Genomic DNA, 23,678 nt, shown 5'->3' with positions numbered 1-23,678 from the left:
AGTGTTTCTTTGTGATTTAGAGATTTTTCTAGTACAATTAAGTGTATTTATTTTTAAAAATTGGTGCTGATATTTACGCCAGTGTGCCGAAAAAGTCAGCACTTCTCTTTTAACTGTTTTACTTTGTCACTATCCTCGTATTCAAAACTAAAATTTTCAGAATAAATATAATCTTTTTTAGCAGTGATATTTTTCCTGCGAAAATATATAATAGTAGTCGGTTAATAAAAATAAACGACCGTCTACGAAGAAATAAAATCAGCAAATGCATTCTAGAAAACTAAAAAAATGTCGAAAACTGCTCTCTTTCTGGAATAACGATGGATTTGTAGAAGAAATATATTATCGGATATGCTGCGATTCATGACAATTATTTATGCCTTCCTTTTTAGTAAATTAACATCTCGGTTTTTTGCGTTGGAAACTTCTCGCGGGCCGCATGAAAATCTCTCTCGGGCCGCATGTGGCCCACGGGACGCACATTTGACAACCCTGGTTTAAAGAAAAATAAAAAAAGAGAGAGATCAACCATCTACTCGATCCCCTCTGATAACTACGGGAAACTGTTCTGAAAAATAAAGTCACAAGATGATGTATTATCAAAAGTGATTTCTTTTAATCAAACTTCTTAACTCAACGCGTTCCACAGATGTCTTCATGTGTGACAAGAACCAAAAGGACATCAAAACAACAATAGAAAGAGAGCGGGCCGATCGTCCCGACTATACAAACAAATGTGAGCGTGATCTAAATGTTACAGCGCCGCTCTGAGGGGAGGGAGTCGATGCACGAGGCTGACGGACGCTCTTCTGCCCGACGGGAACTACTGATGGAGACGGAGACGAGGAGAAGGATGAGCAGCTCTCGCTTCGTCCGTGCTGGAGCGACGGCGGCGCTGAGCAGCCGCCGGATGAAGGGATGGGGCGCACACGATGAATCAATAACTGAATTTGCAGGTACGCTGGTTTCTTGCTCATTTTCTCCCGTTCTGGTTAGAATGGAAAGAGGGGAAAGGACAGACGGGAGGGGGTTGCTACTCCATGGCCTCCTGGTTCTCCTGGTCTCCACCCATGTCCTCACTGGCCTCCTTGCCCTCCTTGCTCCTCTTGCTCTTTTTGTGTTTGTGCCTCCGGTGGCTGTCGCCCTCCTCGCTGTCGTGCCTCCTCCGGCTGCTGCTGCTGATGGAGGGAGAGAACGGAGAGAGTGAGGCAGGGCGAGGGGGGGGGGGTTAAAGAGAACGAATAAAAAAAGATGAGCAGGAGAGTAAAAGGGCAGACGTGGAGAGACAGTAGGGGAGAAGAGAGAAGGTGAGAAAGAAGAGATGGATAAAGATAGATCGGAAGATCAATAAGAGAGAAAAAGAAAGGACAAGGACAAAGAGGAGGTATAGTGGGACAAAAAGGATAACAGAGGGAGGCAAAACTTATTTTCTTTCCTTTCTCAAACAGTAAAAAAAGACATTTCACTGGTCACTAATTAGAAAAGGCCGAAGTTTTCACTTCTCACTTTACTTTCAGGCCGACAGCAGAAACCGATCTATCTGTCTGAATACGTCCAGAACGATGACGAGGGCAGGGACTCGCTGCCAAGGAGGACGATAAACTTTTAAAAACAGCAGATGGTTTACCCTGTTATTAGTCCATGGGCCAGACCAGATATCAGTGCCACTCAAGGTGACAAAACTTGCTTATAATTTTTGAAAAGATCCATGTCTATAGATATTTTGGTATGATAACCCTTCCTGAGTGGCAGCTGGATCATAGTTATCAGCTCATGAAGTTACCTAGCCCTTCAGAAAATTACATTTTAGATGCTGCTGCATATCCTGTTTTAGACTCATGTACAGGATATCTGTCAATGTTTCACTATATTGTCTTTGGTATCATTTTAAAGGGGACCTGTGAATATTCCAGTTTTTGTATTTTGTGTCTCTGTTGTTCCTAGATGACGCCGGGCTAAAAGATTAGAGGTGGGTGCAATTTATCGATGTGTCAATGCATCGCGATTAGTTAGTTATCCTATCCAGATTCCAGACTGAATAAGCTGCTGAATCATTTCATTTTCAAGAATGCACATTTCTTACTGTTCACTTGAAATATGGCAGATATGTTTACACTAAGTAAATTTGATGGAAGTAAATATATTGTCTACTTGAATTAATGAACTCATTAAATCCAGGGCTTGACTGTTTTCAGTGTTTTCCGCCAATAGAGGGCGCTCTCATGCAAGTGCAGCTTTCCCTGGTCAAAGTTAAGTAAGTCAAAGAGCAAATGTTTACATACGGTAGACTTAAAATAAATTATTGTGTCTTTGAAAAAAACATGTCAAATGTTCAAACAACCTTGTTATTTACTTAATGAGTGTTGTTAGAGGAACTGAGTTAATTGATTGGCTATTTATTTACAAATGTAGCCACAGATGAAGACAAAATCAATCTTGTATGGAAAAAAGCATTAAAATCACAATAATCGAAGAATCGTGGCATCAATAATCGAAATCGAATTGAAAGGTACCCTTGTTTGCACACCCCTATAAAAGATAGTATATCATTTAGGCGAAATAGTGTGTAAAAATGTGTGTTGTTTATAGTTTAAAGAGCTGCAGTGACCTCTATGTTGGTCAGAAAGATTCACATCTTAGCTTGAATGAATGCTTAAAAGGTCCCATTTTAAAATGATACCAAAGACAATATTGTGAAACATTGACAGATATCCTGTACATGAGTCTAAACCAGGATATGCAGCAGCATCTAAAGTGTAATTTTCTGAAGGGGCTGGGTAACTTCATGAGCTGATAACTATGATCCAGCTGCCACTCAGAAAGGGTTATCGTACCAAAATATTATCTATAGACATGGATCTTTTCAAAAATCATTATTAAGTTTTGTCACCTTGAGTGGTACTCACAAGTGAAATTTTGGGCTCTGGCCCGTGGACTATATGAGCTGATGATGTGGCAACTCAAATGACGACGCGGTTGTTGTGCGATCTACCAACAAAGTTCATCAGAGAACTCATACACGGATTCATTCAAGGATCTGCTGGCATCAATGTTGAAATTTCTATTCAATTTAGCAGCTGTGTACGGGACGCAGTCTTCTATGATACGGTTTTTAAACACACGACGAAAAGCACAATAAATTAACCAAATAAAAATAAATAAATGGAGTTTCTCAGGCTTTTCTCCACCTGTGGGATGTTGCTTCATGAACCTCAGCGCTCGACTGCGAAGGTGCCCCAACATACAGTAATGTTTATAATTTCTTTTAATGTGGATTTTTAACTCAACAGCAGAAACTAGGGCTGAACGATTTTTGAAAATAATCGAATTGCGATTTTTTTCCTCAATATTGCGATTTAATATGCAATTATTTTTTCAAGGTCCTGTTCTCATGTATTTTTCAACTACACAAGCAATAAATCAGTCTGTTTTATAATAAACAATGTCAGATTTATTTAAAACACAGATTTCAACAATAAAGAAAACAAATCTGTGGCTTAAACACGTCTACACACAAGTGTTATGGGTCGTTCTCTGAACCCAATCCCACGACACCAAACCGGGTTAAACTTTAGCCAAAACGAGGCGTAGTTTAATAGAAAAACACAGAAAAACTCCCACAGGGAACAAAAAAACCTTCCTCACAGGGAACCCAGAACTTCTTCACAAACAACTCAAAAATCACAGAGAGAAAAAACCAAGCTCAGATTTAACAAAACGAACCAGCAATGAAAAACTCGCAGCTCCTCGCCACGCCGACTCCGCGCTCATATATTTAATACATTTTTAAAGCCCATATATTTATAAAGCCCCGCCTGGCTGAGCCCTAACACTGAGGCCATGGTAGATCTAGGTTACACGCGGACACGCGGCACTGTTGACTTTTTTTCCCTGCCGGCTCTGCTAACTCGCAACGTGACCAGATCACGTGACTGGTCAAATCGCAACCTTTGCGATTAGAAAATCTCATTTTATCACATCAAGATATTATCGCAAATGCAATTAATCGTTCAGCCCTAGCAGAAAGACAGGAAATTTGGGTCAGAGACGGTGAAGATGTGCAGCCCAGAGTCGCGTGCCGGGAGTCCAGCCTGCATCACCTCCGTATGATGCACCTGCTCAGCCCAGGGAGCTGCCCAGTTCACCACACAATACTGTTCCACCAACACTTTTAAATACAACATAAAAATCACACTTGATTTGTGATTTCTGCTTCTCTACACTGAACCAACGTCATCATGTCTGGAGCTCGTCAGGATTTGTAACTCAAAAGCTGGAAGAGGCATTTCAAGTTCATCCTGCTCTGCAAGTTCTCCCTGATGCTCTGCATGTAAGTCCTCTCCATCCACACGCTCTACCAAACCGGGCCCACAATTATGCCGTAGATTGCAGAATTGTCTGTGCGGATCACGGATCATTAATGATCCGGTCCGGCTCTAACTTTTAGTGGAGAAGAAGAAGAAAAAGAAAGGTTTGAGCATGAGAACTTACTGTTGTGTCTAACATGTTACTGTAACTTAAAAGATAGAGACTAAGCTGAACGGATCAGCGCGATGAGTATCCGGTGATGACGGCTGTACACAATACTACTCAGTAGTGATGCACCGATTGTTCGGTAACCGAAATTGTTCGGCCGAAAATGTCAAAAAAACACTTTTGGTGTTCGGTGGAATAAGTGGGGAAAAAAAACCAAACAATTAATAACGGCGTTGTAATATAAGGAAATAGACTGGCCGCTCCCGTAACAAACATAAACCGTTGGCCAATAGGGCTGCAACGATTCGTCGACGTTGTCGACAAAAATCGATAATCAAAATTGTCGACAATGAATTCCATTGTCGACAATTGTCGCCAGACGTGTTTTTCCAACGGAGTGAGGCGTCTCACTTCAATACGTTCTCTGCCGAGAGTCGCGCATGCGCGATAGCGTCTCTGCCGAGCGGTAGCGGGTAAACAATAATGACGGCGTCCCGTCCTGTAGCAGCTGCGCGTAACAAAACTTCTAAAGTTTGGGAGCCTTTTAGTCTCGATACGGTAAATAAAAAGATGACTTGCAAGGTTTGCAAAGCCGACCTTGCTTATCACGGGAGCACGTTGGTAATGCCAGCATTTGAAGAGAAAGCACGTCGGGTGTGGGTGACGGGTTTCAATAAATGATACACCAGTTCAACCCACAGAACGTCCTCCCATCCAGAACCGATTTCACCCACTTGATACAGAAAAAATATGAGACGTTTTATTTTATTTTTTATATAACACATTTGCCTGTCCTTAAAAAATGAAAAATAATGGATAGATGTTTATTTATTCATGGATTTATGTCTATACTTGTCCTTGGTTTTAAATAGGACATTTTATTAACTTTTTGTATGAACAGCGGCAAAGTTGAATAAAATATCTACAGGACTGTCTCAGAAAATTTGAATATTGTGTTCTTTATTTCTTTATTTTCTGTAATGCAATTAAAACAACAAAAATGTCATATATTCTGGATTCATTACAAATCAACTGAAATATTGCAAGCCTTTTATTATTTTCATATTGCTGATTATGGATTACAGTTTAAGATTCCCAGAATATTCTAATTTTTTGAGATAGGATATTTGAGTTTTCTTAAGCTGTAAGCCATGATCAGCAATATTTAAATCATAAAAGGCTTGCAATATTTCAGTTGATTTGTAATGAATCCAGAATGTATGACATTTTTGCATTACAGAAAATAAAGGACTTTATCACAATATTCTAATTTTCTGAGACAGTCCTGTATTTTTCATTGAAGTACCCATCTTTCTCATGTTTATTATCATTTGCCACATAATTAAAGCGACATACTAAATTTAAGAAAAAAATACTAATTATCTGATTAGTCGACTAATCGTTTCAATAGTCGGTGACTAGTCGACTATTAAAATAGTCGTTAGTTGCAGCCCTATTGGCCAACCAAAAAATAACCACATAAGAATTTTACCTAACATTCACCAGGAGGTGGAACCAAAACAACATAATGCTGGGAAATTAAAAAATGTTCAGTTTTTTATGTTCAATAAATATTTTCTACCTTGTAATTTTGTAAAAGATTTTTTTCTTTGAAAAGCATGCCTAAATCAAATTTATTTGATTTATGCAATGGTGAAAAAATTGGCAAAATAAATGAAAAACTGCGAAGAACCATGTTCGGTATTCGGCCGAGTGTTTATTATTTCCGGTTTCGGCCACAAATTTTCATTTTGGTGCATCACTACTACTGAGTAAATGTGGTGAGTGTGAACAAGTGTATGAATCCAACTAGAAAATGACATTTCCCTGGACAGATGCTCTGATCCTCAGCTCCTCCAGGACAGAGCTACTCTATGATTAAAATGAGTTAACCAAAGAGTGTTGTGTTTTACCTGCGAGACGACTTGTGGCGTCCCTCTTCCTTCTCTCTGTGCCGCCTCTCTCTGTGTCTCTCCTCCTTCTCTCGGCTTGCGCGGTCGCGATGGCGCTCTGCGTAGCCGCGCTCCGGGTACTCGCGGTAGCCGCGGAACCGCTCCTCCTCGCTGTGGTGAAAGATGGAACAGGAGCTTTCAACTTTATCAAGGTTAACTTTGCACGCAGATCAATCAAATCCCTTTAACCCTTGTGCTGTCTTCGGGTCAAGGAAGGAGGAAGGGAAGAAGGGAGGAAAAGAAAAAAGGAAAGAAGGAAGGGAGAAAAGAAGGATGGAAGGAAGGAAGGGAGAAAAGAAGGAAGGAAGGAAGTGAGAAAAGAAGGAAGGAAGGAAGGGAGAAAAGAAAGAAGGAAGGAAGGAAGGAAGGAAGGAAAAAAAGGAAAGAAGGATGGAAGGAAGGAAGGGTGAAAAGAAGGGAGGAAGGAAGGAAGGAAGGAAGGAAGGAAGGAAAAAAAAGGAAAGAAGGATGGAAGGAAGGAAGGGTGAAAAGAAGGGAGGAAGGAAGGAAGGAAGGAAGGAAGGAAGGAGAGAGCAGGAGGAAAGAAGGAAGGGAAAAAAGAAGGAAGAAAGGAAGGGAGTAAAGAAAGGAAAGAAGGGAGTAAAGAAGGGAGTAAAGAAAGGAAAGGAGTAAAGAAGGGAAAGAAGGGAGTTAAGAAGGAAGGAAAGAAGGGAGTAAAGAAGGAAGGAAATCAGGAAGGAAGGGAGAAAAGAAAGAAGGAAGGAAGGGAGAAAAGAAAGAAGGAAGGAAGGAAGGGAGAAAAAGAAAGAAGGAAAGAAGGAAGGAAGGGAGAAAAGAAAGAAGGAAAGAAGTAAAGAAGGAAGGAAGGGAGGAAAGAGGAAGGGTAGAAGGAAGGAGAGAGCAGGAGGAAAGAAGGACAGGAGAATTAGGTCATTTTGACCCAAAGACAGTACAAGGGTTAACAGAAACTCTCACGCTGCTCGTGCATGAACGACTCTGGTTCCAATGTTTACACGTTCATTCAGTAAAAAAAAAAAAAAAGCAACCTTTAATTTGTTGGACTTCCTACTATAAATATTGGGTGGGTGTTATGAAGGATTACAAATACTTTGCTTTAAAAGTTCTAGGTTATCACTAATGGACTAAAATTATCCGGGGAACTTCAGTAGTTTGTTTTAATAATAACAGATAACATCTGATCTGCATCTGATGTGAGTGGGCCGTGTCTGTAAAGTCACGTTAAACCTCTACCGCAAACTTAACCACCACTTTAGCCGAGATTCCACCACACGCAACGTGATAAGAGATCTTTGGTCGATAAAAATAGAGAAATTAAAACTCACATGGAGAATTATGAAACTACAAAACTCAGATCGGCAGAAGAGCAACGTTGAGATGACGACATGCGTGGCAGCGTCACACAGTGAGAAACCTTTTCTCTTCCATCCATTTCAAAACCTCTCTGATGGCACAAAACTACGACGAAAGCTCCGGTTACGTCGGATAAGTTTACTGTTACCACGGCAACTTAAGCACATCTGTCGATTCGCCGTTTCCCAGTTCTGTTACTTGTTATAACGTGACATTTAGCCACTGAACTCTTCAGACACCTTCAACTCGATAATCAAAAGTTCACGTGGAGATGAAAACTTCAAAAAGGATCTAAAAATAACAGAACATATTCCACTGAGTGATTTTAAGTCTAGAATGAGTGCACTTGAGACAGCATCTCTGATTTTTAACCGTTTTAAATGATTTCCATTTTTTGTTTAATTTGATTTTAATATTTCACATTACACTTCTGTAAATTTTAATATCTGAAATCTTGTGCTGCCTCTTGGCCAGGACACCCTTGCAAAAGAGATTTTTAATCTCAATGGAGTTCTTTTCCTGGTTAAATAAAGGTTAAATAAAAAAAAAAAAACATCACCTTCCGGGATCAACGTCCGTGAATTTGACCAAAACACAAATGTTTCTTATCCAGTGAGAATAAAACAAACCCAGAAGTCGGGGGTGTAATTTCAGAAGAAAGAAATATTCTACAAGGTTAAAATGAAGTGGTTATTGTTTTCTCATCACACCACTGATCATGAGGCGGTTTGAGCTTCTCCCCCTCCTTTCAATCCCCCCCAACAGACAAAGAGGTCACTCAGAAACCCTTCTAGAGGAGTAAAGATCAGGGGCCGGATTCACAAAACATTCTTAAGAAAAAAAATCTTCTTAAGTGTCATTTTTTTCTTAAGTTCAGTCTTAAGAAGAAAAGAGAAGAAGTCATATACCGTACTCCAAAAAAGTATTTTCTCAACTTTCTTCTTAAGAAAAAAAATGAAATAAAAGTTCTCAAATTTGTTCTTGACTTTTTTCTTAACTTTAAGACAACCTTGACTTGTCTTAAAATTTCTTCTGTGAAAAGGTAATAATAATAATAATAATAGCCTCTAATATCACCTTTTTCAACACATTTTAGACAAGTTTAGACTAGTAGGTCATAGTTTGAGGATATACTTTGTAATTAATTACACAAAGAGCCTGTTAACTGTTTGTTTGCATGTTAGTTAGCGTGGTAGTTAATTATTATCATTTTCCCCAATAGTATTTTTTTTCGCACATTAATCTCATCCACCATAACCTTGAAAAGTTCCTGCATCTCTTTTTCTCCTTCTCCATGTTTAGTGAGTGACTGACGGTTAAGACGCAAACTACCTGTATAAATGTTGTTTGTTGACGCGTGCAATGCAGACATATTTTAAAAAGTTCTTAAGTAGGAAAAATAAGAAATTCGTAAGAAATGACAGTTCTTAAGACGGTTCTTAAGAAAATATTGAGGAATTGCACTTAAGAACTTTCGTATGAACTTCTTAATTTTAGATCTTAAGACATTTCTTAAGATCGTTCTTAAGAACATATTGGTGAATCCGGCCCCTGGAGCCTGCAGCTGATTTCAAGCCGCACATCCTCGTGTGTCTGACCTGGTGTAGCCGATAGCTGTAGGGCTGTGCTCTCGTTCTCGTTCCCGCTCATGTGTCCTCTCTCTGGGTCGTTCTCTCTCCTTGTCTCTCTTGTCCTCTCGACGAGGATAATAGTCCCAGGACTTGGGGTTTTCCATCATCGGGGGCCAAGGAGGAGGTACGCCTCCGCCTAGCGGTGGAGGGTAAGCACCTGGAGAAATGCAGGGAAATGTTTTTACCGGAAAAAAATACAAAAATCTTTTCACTGCCGCATCAAATTGCTTTATTGATGAAGTGGTAGTTGCAGCTGCAGAGACGTTTACCTTGAGGGAATGGATACGGAGGGACGCCGCGGCCATCGTAACCTCCAGGGTGGCTGCAGGCGAAACAAAGGCACTTGTTAGAGATGTTGTAGGGTGCAAGAGTGTGTTGCCTGTTGTTTTTTTAGTTTTTTTTTACCCCCCCATGAGTCCAACGTGGGTGGGGTCCCATGTGTCTGACCTGTCCATCGTGGGGATTATAGACGGAGGAGGACCACTTGTTGGAGGAGGAAACCCAGGAGGAGGGACAGTGATGGGCAACCCTGTGAAGTGGAGGAAACGGAGTCAGTAAACACTAGGCCTGTTTTAGGAAAAAAATAAACAAATAAATACACTAGATTTTCCGATTCTCATTAATTCCTAAAAATCGATTTGTATGTCTATAGATTGATTTTTTTTTCATTATTACATTACAACTTTTGGTATTTTTTTGTGTTTTGTTGGACACGAGAATAACTGGTGCCATGTTTTTGCCTTTGAATACAGGACTGTGTAGAATATTGTGATAAAGTCCTTTATTTTCTGTAATGCAAAAATGTCATACATTCTGGATTCATTACAAATCAACTGAAATATTGCAAGCTTTTTATTATTTTAATATTGCTGATCATGGCTTACAGCTTAAGAAAATTCAAATATCCTATCTCAAAAAATTTGAATATTCTGGGAATCTTAATCTTAGACTGTAAACCATAATCAGCAATATTAAAATAATAAAAGGCTTGCAATATTTCAGTTGATTTGTAATGAATCCAGAATGTATGACATTTGTTTTTTTTTGTTTTTTTTTTTTAATTGCATTACAGAAAATAAAGAACTTTATCACAATATTCTAATTTTCTGAGACAGTCCTGTATGTTTAAAAGTATGAAAACAACAAGTTTTCAGTTATAATTGCATAAATTGTCTATATTTCATTGCTTTATACACTGTCTTGGGGTTAAATTAGCATAAAATGCTAAAAACCAAATTCTCAAAAATTAAAAACCGAAAAAGATAAATGGAAAAAATAAAACCGATTTCATCCGTCTCTGTTTGCTGCCCTGGATCTGTTTGATAATTCTGCCCAAACAATGTTTCTGAAAGCAGTTCTATCAGCATTCTGGGAGGTGATTGGTCCTTACAGCATCATTAGCTGCCAATACTTGCTGTTGAATCTCAATAAAAGTTTGCTGCGGTAAAATCATGACGCATGCACTTCCTGGTTTCCAGTGCGTGATGCATGCTGGGACTTGTTTTCTTTGCAGTAAACGCTATTCATTCACATAGTAAAGAAAATATAAGCTCGGTTTTGGGCAAGTTTTCATTATATTACTTATAATATTACTTAGATATATTATATTCATTATATTGCTTAGAATACATTTGATATGTTACTTTATAGCTTTATTGCTGTTATTTTGTCTGTTATTCTTTTGATATATAGATAAACACATGATATTTGGATATCAAAGTATTTGGTTTGATAATAGACAACATTTATTATAGATTGATGAACTAATTATTTATGATAATTTAAAGTCATGAATTGATGCTTTATGAAAGTTATTATGGGTTGAAGCATAACATTATTGCTATGGTAATTGGCATAAAAGGCTTCATAATGTATATTTATTATTTATTTGAATTATGTGACACACATTAGAATGGCTTTATGGTCATAATTGTTATTTATTTTATCATCATTTTAGGTTATTACCTGGAAACTAAACAGGAAAATAAAGGAAGAAAAAGTGAAAATCCTGAGTAATACCCATTTTTTATGCTGATTGAGAGCCCCATTCCGTGACGAGAGTCCAATAAAACGGAACAATAATACTAGTATTAATATGTAGAATAATTACAGTCATATAATTCATGCAACAGCTCAAAAAAACGATTTAATAACACTAACCCAAATCAATATTGGAATCGAATCAAATCTTGATAATCGATTCTGAATCTTAAGAAACAGAATCGATTCTTGACATTTGAATCGTTCCCAGCCCTGGTAAAAACAGTGGAAGAAAACTTAATAAAGAATTAGAGGGGACCTGAACTCACTGGGTGGCGGAATGAGTGGAGGCGCTGTGCTGACGTTGGGTGGGGGAGGGAGAAATGGAGGTGGGGGGATATTTGGAGGAAGCGGTCCAGGGGGGAAGAAGGTGGGAAGCTTGGGGACGGGGACCGGGACTGGAACCGGCACCGGGACAGAAGCGGCAACAGCCGCGGCAGCAACAACAGCAGGTGGTGGGTCCGAGTCCGAAGTCGTGTGCTCGGAGATCACCTGTGAACGAGACGGGGAGGACGTCGTCATCACTAGGCCTGTGTTGAAAAAAATCGATTTCCCAATTCTAAATCGATTCTCATATCAATTCCTAAAAATCGATTCATATGTCTAAAGATCAATTTTTTTTTCTCCTTCTCGTCATTACATTACAACTTTTGGTTATTTTTTTGTTTATACCCAAAAAAGGAATGTTTTGTTGGACACGAGAATAACTTGTGCCATGTTTTTGCCTTTAAATATGTTTAAAGGTATGAAAACATTAAAGTGTTCAGTTATAATTGCATAAATTGTCTATATTTCATTACTTTATATACTGTCTTGGGGTTACATTTGCAAAAAATGCTAAAACCAAATTCTCAAAAATTAAAAACCACAATAGACCGAAAATGGAACAAATAAAAACGGAATGTGGGAAAAATTAAAACCGATTTCATCCGTCTCTGTTTCCTCCCTGGATCTGTTTGGTAATTCTGACCCACATGTTTCTGAAAGCAGTTCTATCAGCATTCTGGGAGCTGATTGGTCCTTACAGCATCATTAGCTGCAATACTTGCTGTTTAATCTCAATATAATACTAATAGTAATATGTTGCATAACTACAGTCATATGATTCATGCAACAACTCAAAAAACAGTTTTAATAACAATAACCCAAATCAATATCGGAATCGAATCAAATCTTGATAATCGATTCCGAATCTTAAGAATTGGAATCGAATCGATTCTTGACATTTGAATCGATCCCCAGCCCTAGTCATCACGCCACCGCCGAGAAACAAGCAAAGATCTGTCCGGAGCAAAAGTCAGCTGATCCTCCTGGTTCTGGTACCTGGATGTTGTTGCCCTCTAGATTGGGTCTGCGTCGCCCTTCCACCCGGCTGATTGTGGCCATCTGTCCCCCGATCACGTCGATGGTGCCGCTCACCTTCCTTTAAAAAAGGAAATAGAATAAGAAATACGTGGTTAGCATCCACAACGATTGATTCCACTTGTTATTGCATCATCCATAATGAGCCGAAATAGCAGCACAGCTGAGTAATCACATTAAAGTTTCATTTCAGGCCTCTTACGTCGACCTTTTAGAGCTCAGAGACAAAAGAAATCGCACCCCTATAAGTGATATTTGAAACTTTTCAGGGCTCCAGACTAACTTTTTTCACTAGGAGCACAGTAGCCCCTAACTGAAAATTTTTAGGGGCACAATCAGACATTTTAGGAGCGCACATCGTTTATCGACACGCTAACCAAATTTTTACATTTCTACTACATTTCAGTGTATTAGTAATACGTATTTCATAATAGATTAATGAATAACCACAATGTGCTGTTTCAAATGCAGTGTTACATTTTATTGTGCACTTTTAAAGATGCCGCAACATAAAGTAAACTGACAACATAATTGCTGTCATTATATATAAAAAAAACATACATTCACATGATAAAAAAGTGCTTGGTAACAAAGTGCTTAGTAACCTTTCAGCCATGAATTTAACTGTTAAACACAGTACTTAACAAATGTACAAATATTGGGGGTACTGGCCAATAACATTTCCCTACTTGTGTCTTTACTAAAACCCTGAACTTACACGAGTTGACCAAATTCACTGCCTTCACTCAAATAACTAAGGATCTTACCAAGAAATATTCTTATTTCTAACCTAAAAATGCCATTACACCTGATAACACACATCACTTAAAAGCTTAGGTGTTTTTCCCACGTGTTAAAATTTAACTTTCATTTGTGTCAAGCAGATTTTAAGTTCTAGTTACGTTTTAAGTTAGAGTTTTGGCAGTGTTCAAAATAAAATTATGAGACCTGCTGTATTGGAGCACATTTTCTTTTAGTTAAAACTAATGTGAGCATTTGGTCGCAGTCTGGAGCCCTGCTTTTGTAAAACGTTGACTCAAAAGAAGACGACGTGTCCTAAAATGACTTCATGATGCATCAGCAGCGTACATTTTTAATGACTGTGTTTGACGTAATACTCAGAAACTCACAATTCCCTGATCAATTAAAGGGAAAGTTTCGTTTTTTACAACCTGGACCTTATTTCTGGCATTTTTTATGGTCGTATACTCACCCAGAAAAGTTTGGTGTCAACTCTGACCTCCATGACGTCATCTCTGTGCGCGCATCCCGGACAGGTACAGCTAGACTTAAAACGGTAAGGACGTCCATCATATTCAAAGTCGTCTTCCACAACCTCAGAATTTGACAAATATTCAGACATGTTTCAAATAACTAACAGTAGGAACTCCAGCTGTACACAGAGCTGTGTCTGCGATGCGCACAGAGATGACGCCATGCAGGTCAGAGGTCTTGTTTACAAACTGATTTCCTTGTTGTTAGTGAGTTATTATGTGTTTAACTGAATAAAAACCTGGGGACTAAGATGTAGCAAGAGTGGGCAAAAGAAATGAACGAGTTTCGCTGCAATAATGTGTTATTTAGACGCTGCATCGTCTGTGTCCCACTGTGCCCCGTTCACTACCGTTATATGGACAAGCGGCTCGCAAAAAACTCCTAATATCTTCAGAAGGACTCCAAATTACACCAAACTTTTCTGGGTGAGTATACGACCATAAAAAAATGCCAGAAATAAGGTCCAGGTTGTAAAAAACGAAACTTTCCCTTTAAAAACCTGTTATTTTAATAATAACTATAAGCGAGGAAGAATGAGTTCCATGTTTCAACAACAAACAGGTTCAGACACTTTTGCTAATATCATCACAAATGCTGTAAAATCATTGGCGTATCTATTAAAATATAAACTTAAAATCGTATTGATAGTCTAAAGTATAAATCCAACTTTTGATGTCATTTACCTCTATTTCACCTTAAAAACAGCCTCAACCCCACGTGTGAATTTCTAATTATTTTTTTGATCATGCCAAACATGCAACCTAAAAAAACAAAAAACAAAAAGCTGTTTCAAAAAGCTGTACAAATTGTTGCAACAAACATAAGGCCGCCATTCACCAAGCAGCTATGTGTATATTATTTATCATAACTCTGGTTTTACTTGCCGTATCAACATGATTTAAAACCTGACATCTAGATTGAAGTCTGAACTTTAGTTTTAAGTTTAAACGGACACTCTGTTGACTGCCGGAGTTTAAATGAAAACAAAAGCAGGAGTGTTACCTGGTCACCTGGCTGACGACCGTCTTGTACAAGTTCACAGGAGACGTGAAGTCTGTCTTGGAGGTGTGGACAGCCAAGTTGCACATGTCCTTTTCGTTACCCGTCCTGCCTTGTTGAACCTAAAGAACGCAAGAAAAATGATATTTTTTCTCAAGATAAAGTAAAAAACTGGGGGTTTAAGAGGTGGTGCCATGTGGGGTCAGTATTTCCGTCTTACAGTGATTTTGCTCGTCACCGAGCCGATCGTAGAAACCTCCAGGCCCATCCGCAGCCTCTTCTGTTTCTCACAGTAAGCCTTCCAGGTGTCCTCGTTGAAGCCGTAGTTGAAGTAGTCGGACAGATCCGCTCCTACGCACACAGACACACACAAACGCACACAAACACACACACACACACAGACACACAAACGCACACAAACGCCGCTGTGAAAACTCAACTACACACCAGAGCCTGAACAAGGAGACACTTGCTTTAGCAGTTTAACCCTTGTACTGACTTTGGGTCAAAATTAATTAATTAATTAATTAATTAATTCCTTCCTTCCTTCCTTCCTTCCTTCCTTCCTTCCTTCCTTCCTTCCCTTATTTTCTTCCTTCCTTCCTTCTTTTCTCCCTTCCTCCTGCTCTCTCCTTCTTCTTTTCTCCCTTCCTTCCCTTTCTCCCATCATCCATTCCTTATTTTCTCCCTCCCTCCCTTCCTTCCTTCCCTTCCTCTTTTCTCCCTTCCTTCCTTATTTTCTCCCTCCCTCCCTTCCTTCCTTCCCTTCCTCTTTTCTCCCTTCCTTCCTTCCTTCCCATCATCCGTTCCTTATTTTCTTCCTTCCTTTTCTCCCATCCTCCCTTCCTTCCTTCTTTTCTCCCTTCCTTCCATCATCCCTTCCTTATTTTCTCCCTTCCTTCCTTCCCATCATCCCTTCCTTATTTTCTTCCTTCCTTTTCTCCCATCCTCCCTCCCTCCCTCCCTTCCTTCCTCCCTCTTTTCTCCCTTTTCTCCCATCATCCCTTCCTTCCTTTTCTCCCATCCTCCCTCCCTTCCATCCTTCCTTCCTTCCTCCTGCTCTATCCTTCCTCCTTCCCTTCCTCTTTTCTCCCTTCCATCCTTCTTTTCTCCCTCCCTTCCATCCTTCCTTCCTTCCTTCCTCCTGCTCTATCCTTCCTCCTTCCCTTCCTCTTTTCTCCCTTCCATCCTTCTTTTCTCCCTCCCTTCCATCCTTCCTTCCTTCCTTCCTCCTGCTCTATCCTTCCTCCTTCCCTTCCTCTTTTCTCCCTTCCATCCTTCTTTTCTCCCTCCCTTCCATCCTTCCTTCCTTCCTTCCTCCTGCTCTATCCTTCCTCCTTCCCTTCCTCTTTTCTCCCTTCCTTCCTTCTTTTCTCCCCCTTCCTTCCTTCCTTCCTCCTTCCCCTCCTCTTTTCTTTCTCCCTTCCTTCCTTCCTCCTTCTCCTCCTATTTTCTTTCTCCCTTCCTTCCTTCCTTCCTTCCTTCCTTCCTTCCTTCCTTCCTTCCTTCCTTCCTTCCTTCCTTCCTTCCTTCCTTCCTTCCTTCCTTCCTTCCTTCCTTCCTTCCGCTCTATCCTTCCTCCTTCCCTTCCTCTTTTCTCCCTTCCTTCCTTCCTTCCTTCCTTCCCATCATCCCTTCCTTCTTTCCTTCCTTCCTTATTTTCTCCCTTCCTTCCATCCTTCTTTTCTCCCTTCATTCCTTCTTTCTTTCCTCCCTTCTTCTCTTCCTCCTTCCTTGACCAGAAGACAGCACAAGGGTTAATAAAAGGAGTATTTTGTTGGTTTTTGACACATTATGTAAAGTGAATATCAAATTATTTTGCTCTAGATTCAATTCAACTACTAACGATGCTAGAAAAGATCTCCTAATTTGAGGCAACTGTGGAGCTTGAAGAAGCAGTAATGAATCTCTGTAGCTTTCTCTTTTACTTTCAAGTTGCACATACACACAAACACGAAACCCACCTGGCTTTCTCCAGGGTTTCTCCTCAAAGGACTCCATGTCCACCTCCAGCACGCCAACCCCATTAATGTTTCCAGGTGCATCCAGATCAACTCCCTTCAACTTTGCTACTGAAAGAAAAACATCAGCGTCACATACTACCGGATTTTTCACAAAAAGGTTGAGACTGAATGTGTTTGATGTTCTTCTAAAACAGGGGTCGGCAAACCAAAATGTTGAAAGAGCCATATTGGACCAAAAACACCAAAAACAAATATGTCTGGAGCCGCAAAAAATGAAAAGTCTTGTATCAGCCTTAGAATGAAGGCAAATGGCGAAAGGCAAAATGTCGAGAAAAAAGTCAAAATGTCGAGAAAAAAGTCAAAATGTCGAGAAAAAAGTCAAAATGTCGAGAAAAGAGTCAACATTTCCAGAAAAAAGTTTAAATGTTGAGAAAAAAGTCGAAATGTCGAGGAAATAGTCAAAATGTAGAGAAAAAACTCGAAATGTTGAGAAAAAAAGTCAAAATTTCCAGAAAAAAGTCGAAATTAATGTTGAAGTACAATTTCCAGAAAAAAGTCGAAATGTCGAGATTAAAAAAAGAAAGGAAAAAAGAAAAAGAGAAAAAAAGCAAAAAAAAGAAGAAAGAAAAAAAAAGGGAAAAAAAAGAAAAAAAGAGGAAAGAAAGAGAAAAAAAGAGAAAATGAAGAAAGAAAGGAAAAAAAGGTCAAACATTTTTGAAAAAGCTCCAGGGGCCACTAGGGCGGCGCTAAAGAGCTGCATGCGGCTCTAGAGCCGTGGGTTGCCGACCCCTGTCCTAAAACAATACGCAACGACGTCTTTAGCTAAAAGGGTGTGACACCTTGTCCGTAAGGTCTGGAGCCTGTTGACTTTATGTTGAGGTTCACCGGAGGGGTTCCATAAGTCCTGTAAGGAGAGAAACGTAAGACAATTGTCTGTTTTTTCACAAGATGCACATCAGCTCATAAAAGAAGAGGTTTACTAAACATGTGAAATCATTTCTTTATCACTATCAAAGTAAAATTATAGAAAAATGCAACAATCAAGTCCAGTTGAGGTATAAAAATACAGACTAATAATTTAGCAGAAGAAACATACGTGTATTGTGGTGCTCCGGTTTTTATGTCACCGATGGTAACGTGGACGTCATCGTCGTCATCATCACTGTCCGAGTCGCTGACCACGTCCTCCCCCGTACCTTCACCTGTGGCCTGGGATTTCAGAAAGGACAAAGTAATGAGGCACAGGAAACCACAACCTTTAAGACTCGGAGGTCACTGAACTTTAAGGCCACCGACCTCAGAGACGACTCCATTCCCGGTAGCGTGTGCTGCAGCAGACGCAGGACCACCATCTTCCGTCAAAGCATTTGCAGAACCACTGCGGATTCGATACACCGTTAATCATACTGAAAACATGCTATGCTGTGTAAATTATAGATCTCAAAATGAATAGTTTTACAGTACAGAAGTGTATTGCATTCACTCGCGAAAAAAAAAAAAAAGCGCTTTGTTTTTCGGGATAATTTTTTCCGCACGTACGCCGTCAAAGGCGATTCCGTCTCCTGAGCTGCACACCTTGTGGATCCAATACTTTCAGCAGTCTGATCTTCTCTTGGGTCACCACAAAGCTGCCTGAATGTTTTTCATATGGATCATCTTGTCTCCATGGAGCCATATCTGTCCAACTGAGATCTAAATGATCTTTCCGTCTGAACAACCGCAAAGTCCTCAGGTGTCTGTGTAAAGTCGACAAACTAATGGTGATACCATCTATGTGGCTTAAAGACAGAATCTTCCAGTGTCTTAAACCCGGTTCAAAGTAAAACTTGATTAAACTAATAAACAAGTCTGTCATGTTTGTTCCCATTAAATCAAGCTCTCAACAAAAGGAATAAATGTGATTGTTTCAGATGTTTTCTAAACTGTGTGAATGGGGGGGTTACACAAAAAAATGAATAATTATACAGAAAAACAGGGCGGAAAGAATTACCACAAAAAATAGAAAGAAATTATAGCGAAAAGGAGCTTTTTTTAAATTTTTTTCCAAGTGAATGCAATACGCTTCCGCATTACAGAGACGTTTAAATACACATTAAAATAGTCTATAAAAAAGGATAAACTGTGACAGTAAAAGAGCAAACGTGTATAAACTGTTGTGAGATGAAGCAAACATCCAAAAGCCGCAGTTATCGGTTGTGTTTCTGGGAGCAGATACACAGAACTTCTAGATCTAGCAGCGGGACAGCAAGGTGTCCCCAGCCAGTCCCAGGGCTGCCATCAAGCGTCCCCCTGGTGGGACATGTCTCAATACTCCTGCTGGAAAGCTTCTGATCAACTGCATACAAGACCCGATTGTAAAATGTTTTTGATTTTAGTAGAAGCTTTGCACTTTGATCCTAAGTGATGTTACGTCCCTTTGCATCCCTGCCATGTTTTGCATCAGCAATGCCAGAGTCAGTGCATGGGTGTAGTTTAAGGGTGGTGATATGCAGAGGTGTCAAGTAACAAAGTACAAATACTTTGTTACCTTACTCAAGTAGAAATTTTGGTTATCTATACTTCACTGGAGTAATTATTTTTCAGACGACTTTTTACTTTTACTCCTTACATTTTCACGCAATTATCTGTACTTTTTACTCCTTACATTTTAAAAACAGCCTCGTTACTCTATTTCATTTCGGCCTTTAAAAAAAACTATCCAGTTAAATTGCTCCATCCGGATAGAGTGAATTTGGTTGTGGTTGTTTCAGATGTTCTTGTCCAGTTTTGTTCTTACATCCGTTCCCCCAGATTCCTGCAACTAAACTTGGATGTACATTCCAATAAAGGTTAGGATAAATGATAACATGCCTCTGAAGTTTGACTTTTTGTACCATTACAATACTTATAGGCAACTAGTCATCATATCTCCTGCTCTCTGAAACACATGTTAATGCTCAATAGTACACATATATGGTTCTTTAATATATTTGCATTATACTAAGATGCATTCATTTTCAATGGCTTTTGTCCTTAATGGCTTTTTTCCCCCTTACATTACTTTTACACTTTAAGTAGTTTTGAAACCAGTCTTTTATACTTTTACTTGAGTAAAAAACTTGAGTTGATACTTCAACAGGAGTATTTTTAAAACTCTAGTATCTATACTTCTACCCGAGTAATGAATGTGAATACTTTTGACACCTCTGGTGATATGACGATATTAGATTACGAAGGATTACCGTACTAAAGCAAAGACTATCGTTCAAACTGCAGAGCTGCATTAACACACCTGATTCTAATTTATGGTCGTCATCAGCTTCTCATCCAGGCCTGGAAGTGCCCTAAGTGTGTTGGTGACACAGTCCTTTGTATCACGGTGCGCTGGAGCAGTAAAACATCTAAAACATGCAGGACACCAGCCCTCGAGGACGAGGATTGCCCACCCCTGATCTAAAACATGCAGGACAGTGGGACCTGCAAGACCACTGTTGTAGATTATCTAGCAACCAGAACTTTTAGTTTGCTTCTGGTGAGGCATTTCTACGAGTTGTTCTCTCAGCTATCAGTTGACTTTTAAGGCTCCATGTCGATGGGCTTGGAGCTTTTTTGAGACCATCTGTTGACAGTCGCTGGTGCAGACTTTCAGTCATTCAGGTCATTACTTTCAAAGGCTTCAAACAAGGCAACTGGACCATTTTCTTTTCTTATTTCACTCTCTATCCTGATCTAATCTGGAACAGCCTTCCCTCTACAATAAGAGATTTTCCCTCATACTCTTCCTTTAAGAGAAATCTCAATGAATGGCTTAAAACATCTCAAATCTGTGATCATTAATTGTATATTGTATTAACTATTGCAGTGTTGTGCGGTTTTTAATTGTTGTTGATATTGTGTGTGGTGTAATGTTGCTTTTATCTTTTTACTGAGTCTTGCAGGGGGACTGCCAATGCAAATTAGCCTTTTGGCAACAATTGGGTATATTTACATTTTAAAATGTTTATTAACAATGTCCCTCTACACTAAATAAAGTGAAATGAAGATTTCAAACAATGCAACAGGACCATTTTCTTTTCTATCTTTCAGATTTTGTCGGTTCAAAAGGGACTGCTAGGGAGTTTTGAGGTTATAAATTGTTGACGACCTTAAATGTTTACATGACTATATTTGGCTGTAAACATCCTATCCACATTGTCTCATTGAATAAATCTGACTCAGCGAGCTATCTTAAAAAAGTAAAGCCCTTCATATATTCACTTTCTGCACCGGCACCCTCTTTCTTGTGAAGGTTAGGGAGGATGTTACCTGACAGCAGCGTTCAGCTTGGCCTCTTCATCCTCCTCTTTACTCTCCGACTCATCTGAAACAAACATTCAGATGACTTTATTAATCCCTCTGGGAAAGTGACATCTCGCACACAAAACACTGTCATTTACAAATAAAGACCCCAAAAACCAAAACACCCATATAAAGATAAAAAAAAAAAGATAAAAATAGAAATAAAAAAGGTAAAAATTAAAAATTAAAATAAAGATAATAGAAAAAGGTAAATACAAAAATAAAATTAAAATAAAGATAAAATTAGAAATAAATGGTTAAAACATTTTTTTTAAACTTTACATAAAGATAAAAATAAAGGTAAAAACAAAAATAAAATAAGTAGAAAAAATAAAATAGAAAAATAGAAATAAAATGTAAAAACAAAAATAAAATAAATAGAAAAAATAAAATAGAAAAATAGAAATAAAAAGGTAAAAACAAAAATAAAATAAAAAATTAAAAGATAATAGAAAAATGTAAATACAAAAGTAAAATTGATAAAAATAGAAATAAAAGGTTAAAACATATGTTTTAAATTTACATAAATAAAAATAGAAATAAAAAGGTAAAAACAAAAATAAAATTAAACTAAATAGAAAAAATAGAAATAAAAAGGTAAAAACAAAAATGAGGTAAAAACAAAAAAGGTAAAAACAGAAATAAAAAGAAATAAATAAAACATTTAAATTAAAATAAAGATAAAAATAGAAATAAAAAAGGTAAAAACAAAAATAAAAAATATATAAAAATTTAAATAACGATAAAAATAAAGTTAAAAATAAACAAAAAAATACAGATAAAAATAAAAATAAAAAAAAGGTAAAAAAAATTAAATCAAGATTAAAAATAGAAATAAAAAGGTAAAAATAAAAACATATATATATGTATATTCTGCTGAAGGCCGGTGCTAGGTTAGCTCCGCGGCTAGCTCCCTGATCAAGTCACGTGGTCTCATTAATGGACCAAAACCTCCCCGGTAGATCATTAGTAGCGGATTCTCTCCGGTTGTGATGAACTAATGTACCGGGCCGGGGTTTTTACCTCCGTACAGCCATTCCTCCTCCTCGTCTCCGGCGCTGGCGTCAGCGCTGGTTCTGTCCGCGTCCTCCGCAGACATCTCTCCGCTCCGGGAACCGAGGATTACCAGGGAAATAAAACACTTTCTCCCCCTTTTTTAGCGAGGACCACGTATTTGTGCAGGTAGATTATGAATTCATGTATCTTTGACCCCCCTCTCTGCGAGTCAACGTGAACTGGAAGCGACTGCAATCCCGCGACGGGACTGAGGGGAGGCGGGAGGAAACAGCAGCGCCCCCCGGCGGACGGGAGGAGAACTGCTGGGACCGTTACAAACAACACACAAAAACAACCCTGCTGTTTCTGTTTAAGTTTAAAAAACAACGATAAAGGCAGAAAATAAAATCTTGATAATATGTCATTTTTATTTTTATTAATTAATACAATTCAATTTTATTTATATAGCATCTTAATGTTTACATCTACTGTTGACACTTTGCATTGACACTTTATACTTTATATTTTACTTATACCACTACAGTCACTCTGTTGTAGATTTTTTTGACATTCATATATTTATATATTTTTTGTACATAAGGAGACATGCCCTGTTCATTTTATTCTATTTTATTTCTTGTTCTATTTGATATTTTCAACGTCTTGCTGCTCAGTTGTCTTGCAATTGCCCTCGGGGATGAATAAAGTTTTCTGAATCTGAATCTGAATCTGAATCTGAATTACAACAGAAATGTTCTCTAGGCGCTTTCCAGAGACCCAGAACATGACCCCCGAGCAATTATTAACATAACATATATATATATTTTGGTATAATGCAATTTTAGCATTAACTTCACGTTTATTTGTTTTTTTCTTTTCTTTAATTTCTTTTGTATTTTAATTCTTATTTTGGAAATGACATGAAATAAACAAACAAACAATCTAATCAAAGAAGCCGTTGCTAATTAATAAAACAGAAATGACAAACGATCAAGATTTTTTTTTCTGCCTTTATCGTTGTTTTTGAAAATTAGTATTGACGTACATACCGATTTTCGTGCATGTACGTCAGGTCAAACCGTATCGTGGGGCTTGAGGCACAAAGTTTTCTATATATATATATATATTTATATATATATGTGTATGCGTATGCGTATGTATGCGTATATATATTGTATACATATTAAATATAGTAATAAGGCACATATATACGTTTTTACCGGCATGGTATCAACCATTAATATGTGTGCAGACAAGGTAAAAAAAAAAAAAAAAAAAAAATTTGGTGACTTTTGGGGAACTATCAAATATGGACCAATCAGATGAAGGGGGGG

The 23,678-nt window shown here is 38.4% G+C and overlaps 1 protein-coding gene across 7 annotated transcripts; it reads right to left on the bottom strand.

The window, feature by feature from the left end:
- Positions 1-603: 603 nt before the first annotated feature.
- fip1l1b (FIP1 like 1b (S. cerevisiae)) lies at positions 604-22,598 on the bottom strand. 7 transcript variants are annotated; one of them, XM_061736265.1, is made up of 16 exons: positions 22,372-22,598; positions 21,316-21,370; positions 18,328-18,409; positions 18,128-18,240; positions 17,871-17,935; positions 17,032-17,139; positions 15,288-15,418; positions 15,071-15,189; positions 14,007-14,081; positions 12,755-12,854; positions 11,701-11,923; positions 9,797-9,920; positions 9,661-9,713; positions 9,359-9,548; positions 6,390-6,539; positions 604-1,178 (listed from the first exon to the last, which is right to left on the bottom strand). In XM_061736265.1, the coding sequence occupies exons 1-16, from the start codon at positions 22,445-22,447 to the stop codon at positions 1,034-1,036; spliced, it is 1,809 nt and encodes a 602-aa protein (XP_061592249.1). In that variant the 5' UTR covers positions 22,448-22,598; the 3' UTR covers positions 604-1,033. The 7 variants fall into 7 exon arrangements, with proteins under 7 accessions (XP_061592249.1, XP_061592432.1, XP_061592523.1 ...); XM_061736448.1 differs by having other exon boundaries at positions 604-1,175; XM_061736539.1 differs by having other exon boundaries at positions 9,839-9,920.
- Positions 22,599-23,678: the final 1,080 nt, after the last annotated feature.

This window comes from Cololabis saira, chromosome 1, assembly GCF_033807715.1.
Source record: "Cololabis saira isolate AMF1-May2022 chromosome 1, fColSai1.1, whole genome shotgun sequence".
In the NCBI taxonomy this organism is placed as follows: domain Eukaryota; kingdom Metazoa; phylum Chordata; class Actinopteri; order Beloniformes; family Belonidae; genus Cololabis; species Cololabis saira.
Note: the sequence above shows the minus strand (reverse complement) of the source record. Positions and strands in the feature narration are given on the sequence as shown.

Bases quoted from the DNA above. Each gene is read 5' to 3' on its own strand.
- fip1l1b (XM_061736265.1), bottom strand. From the start codon at position 22,447: ATGTCTGCGGAGGACGCGGACAGAACCAGCGCTGACGCCAGCGCCGGA. The intron at 17,140-17,870 runs GTGTCACACCCT...TTTTTCTTTCAG, and splicing joins CTCCAGACCTTACGGACAAG to TAGCAAAGTTGAAGGGAGTT. The intron at 12,855-14,006 runs GTGAGTATACGA...CCTTTTTTAAAG, and splicing joins TTGACACCAAACTTTTCTGG to GAAGGTGAGCGGCACCATCG.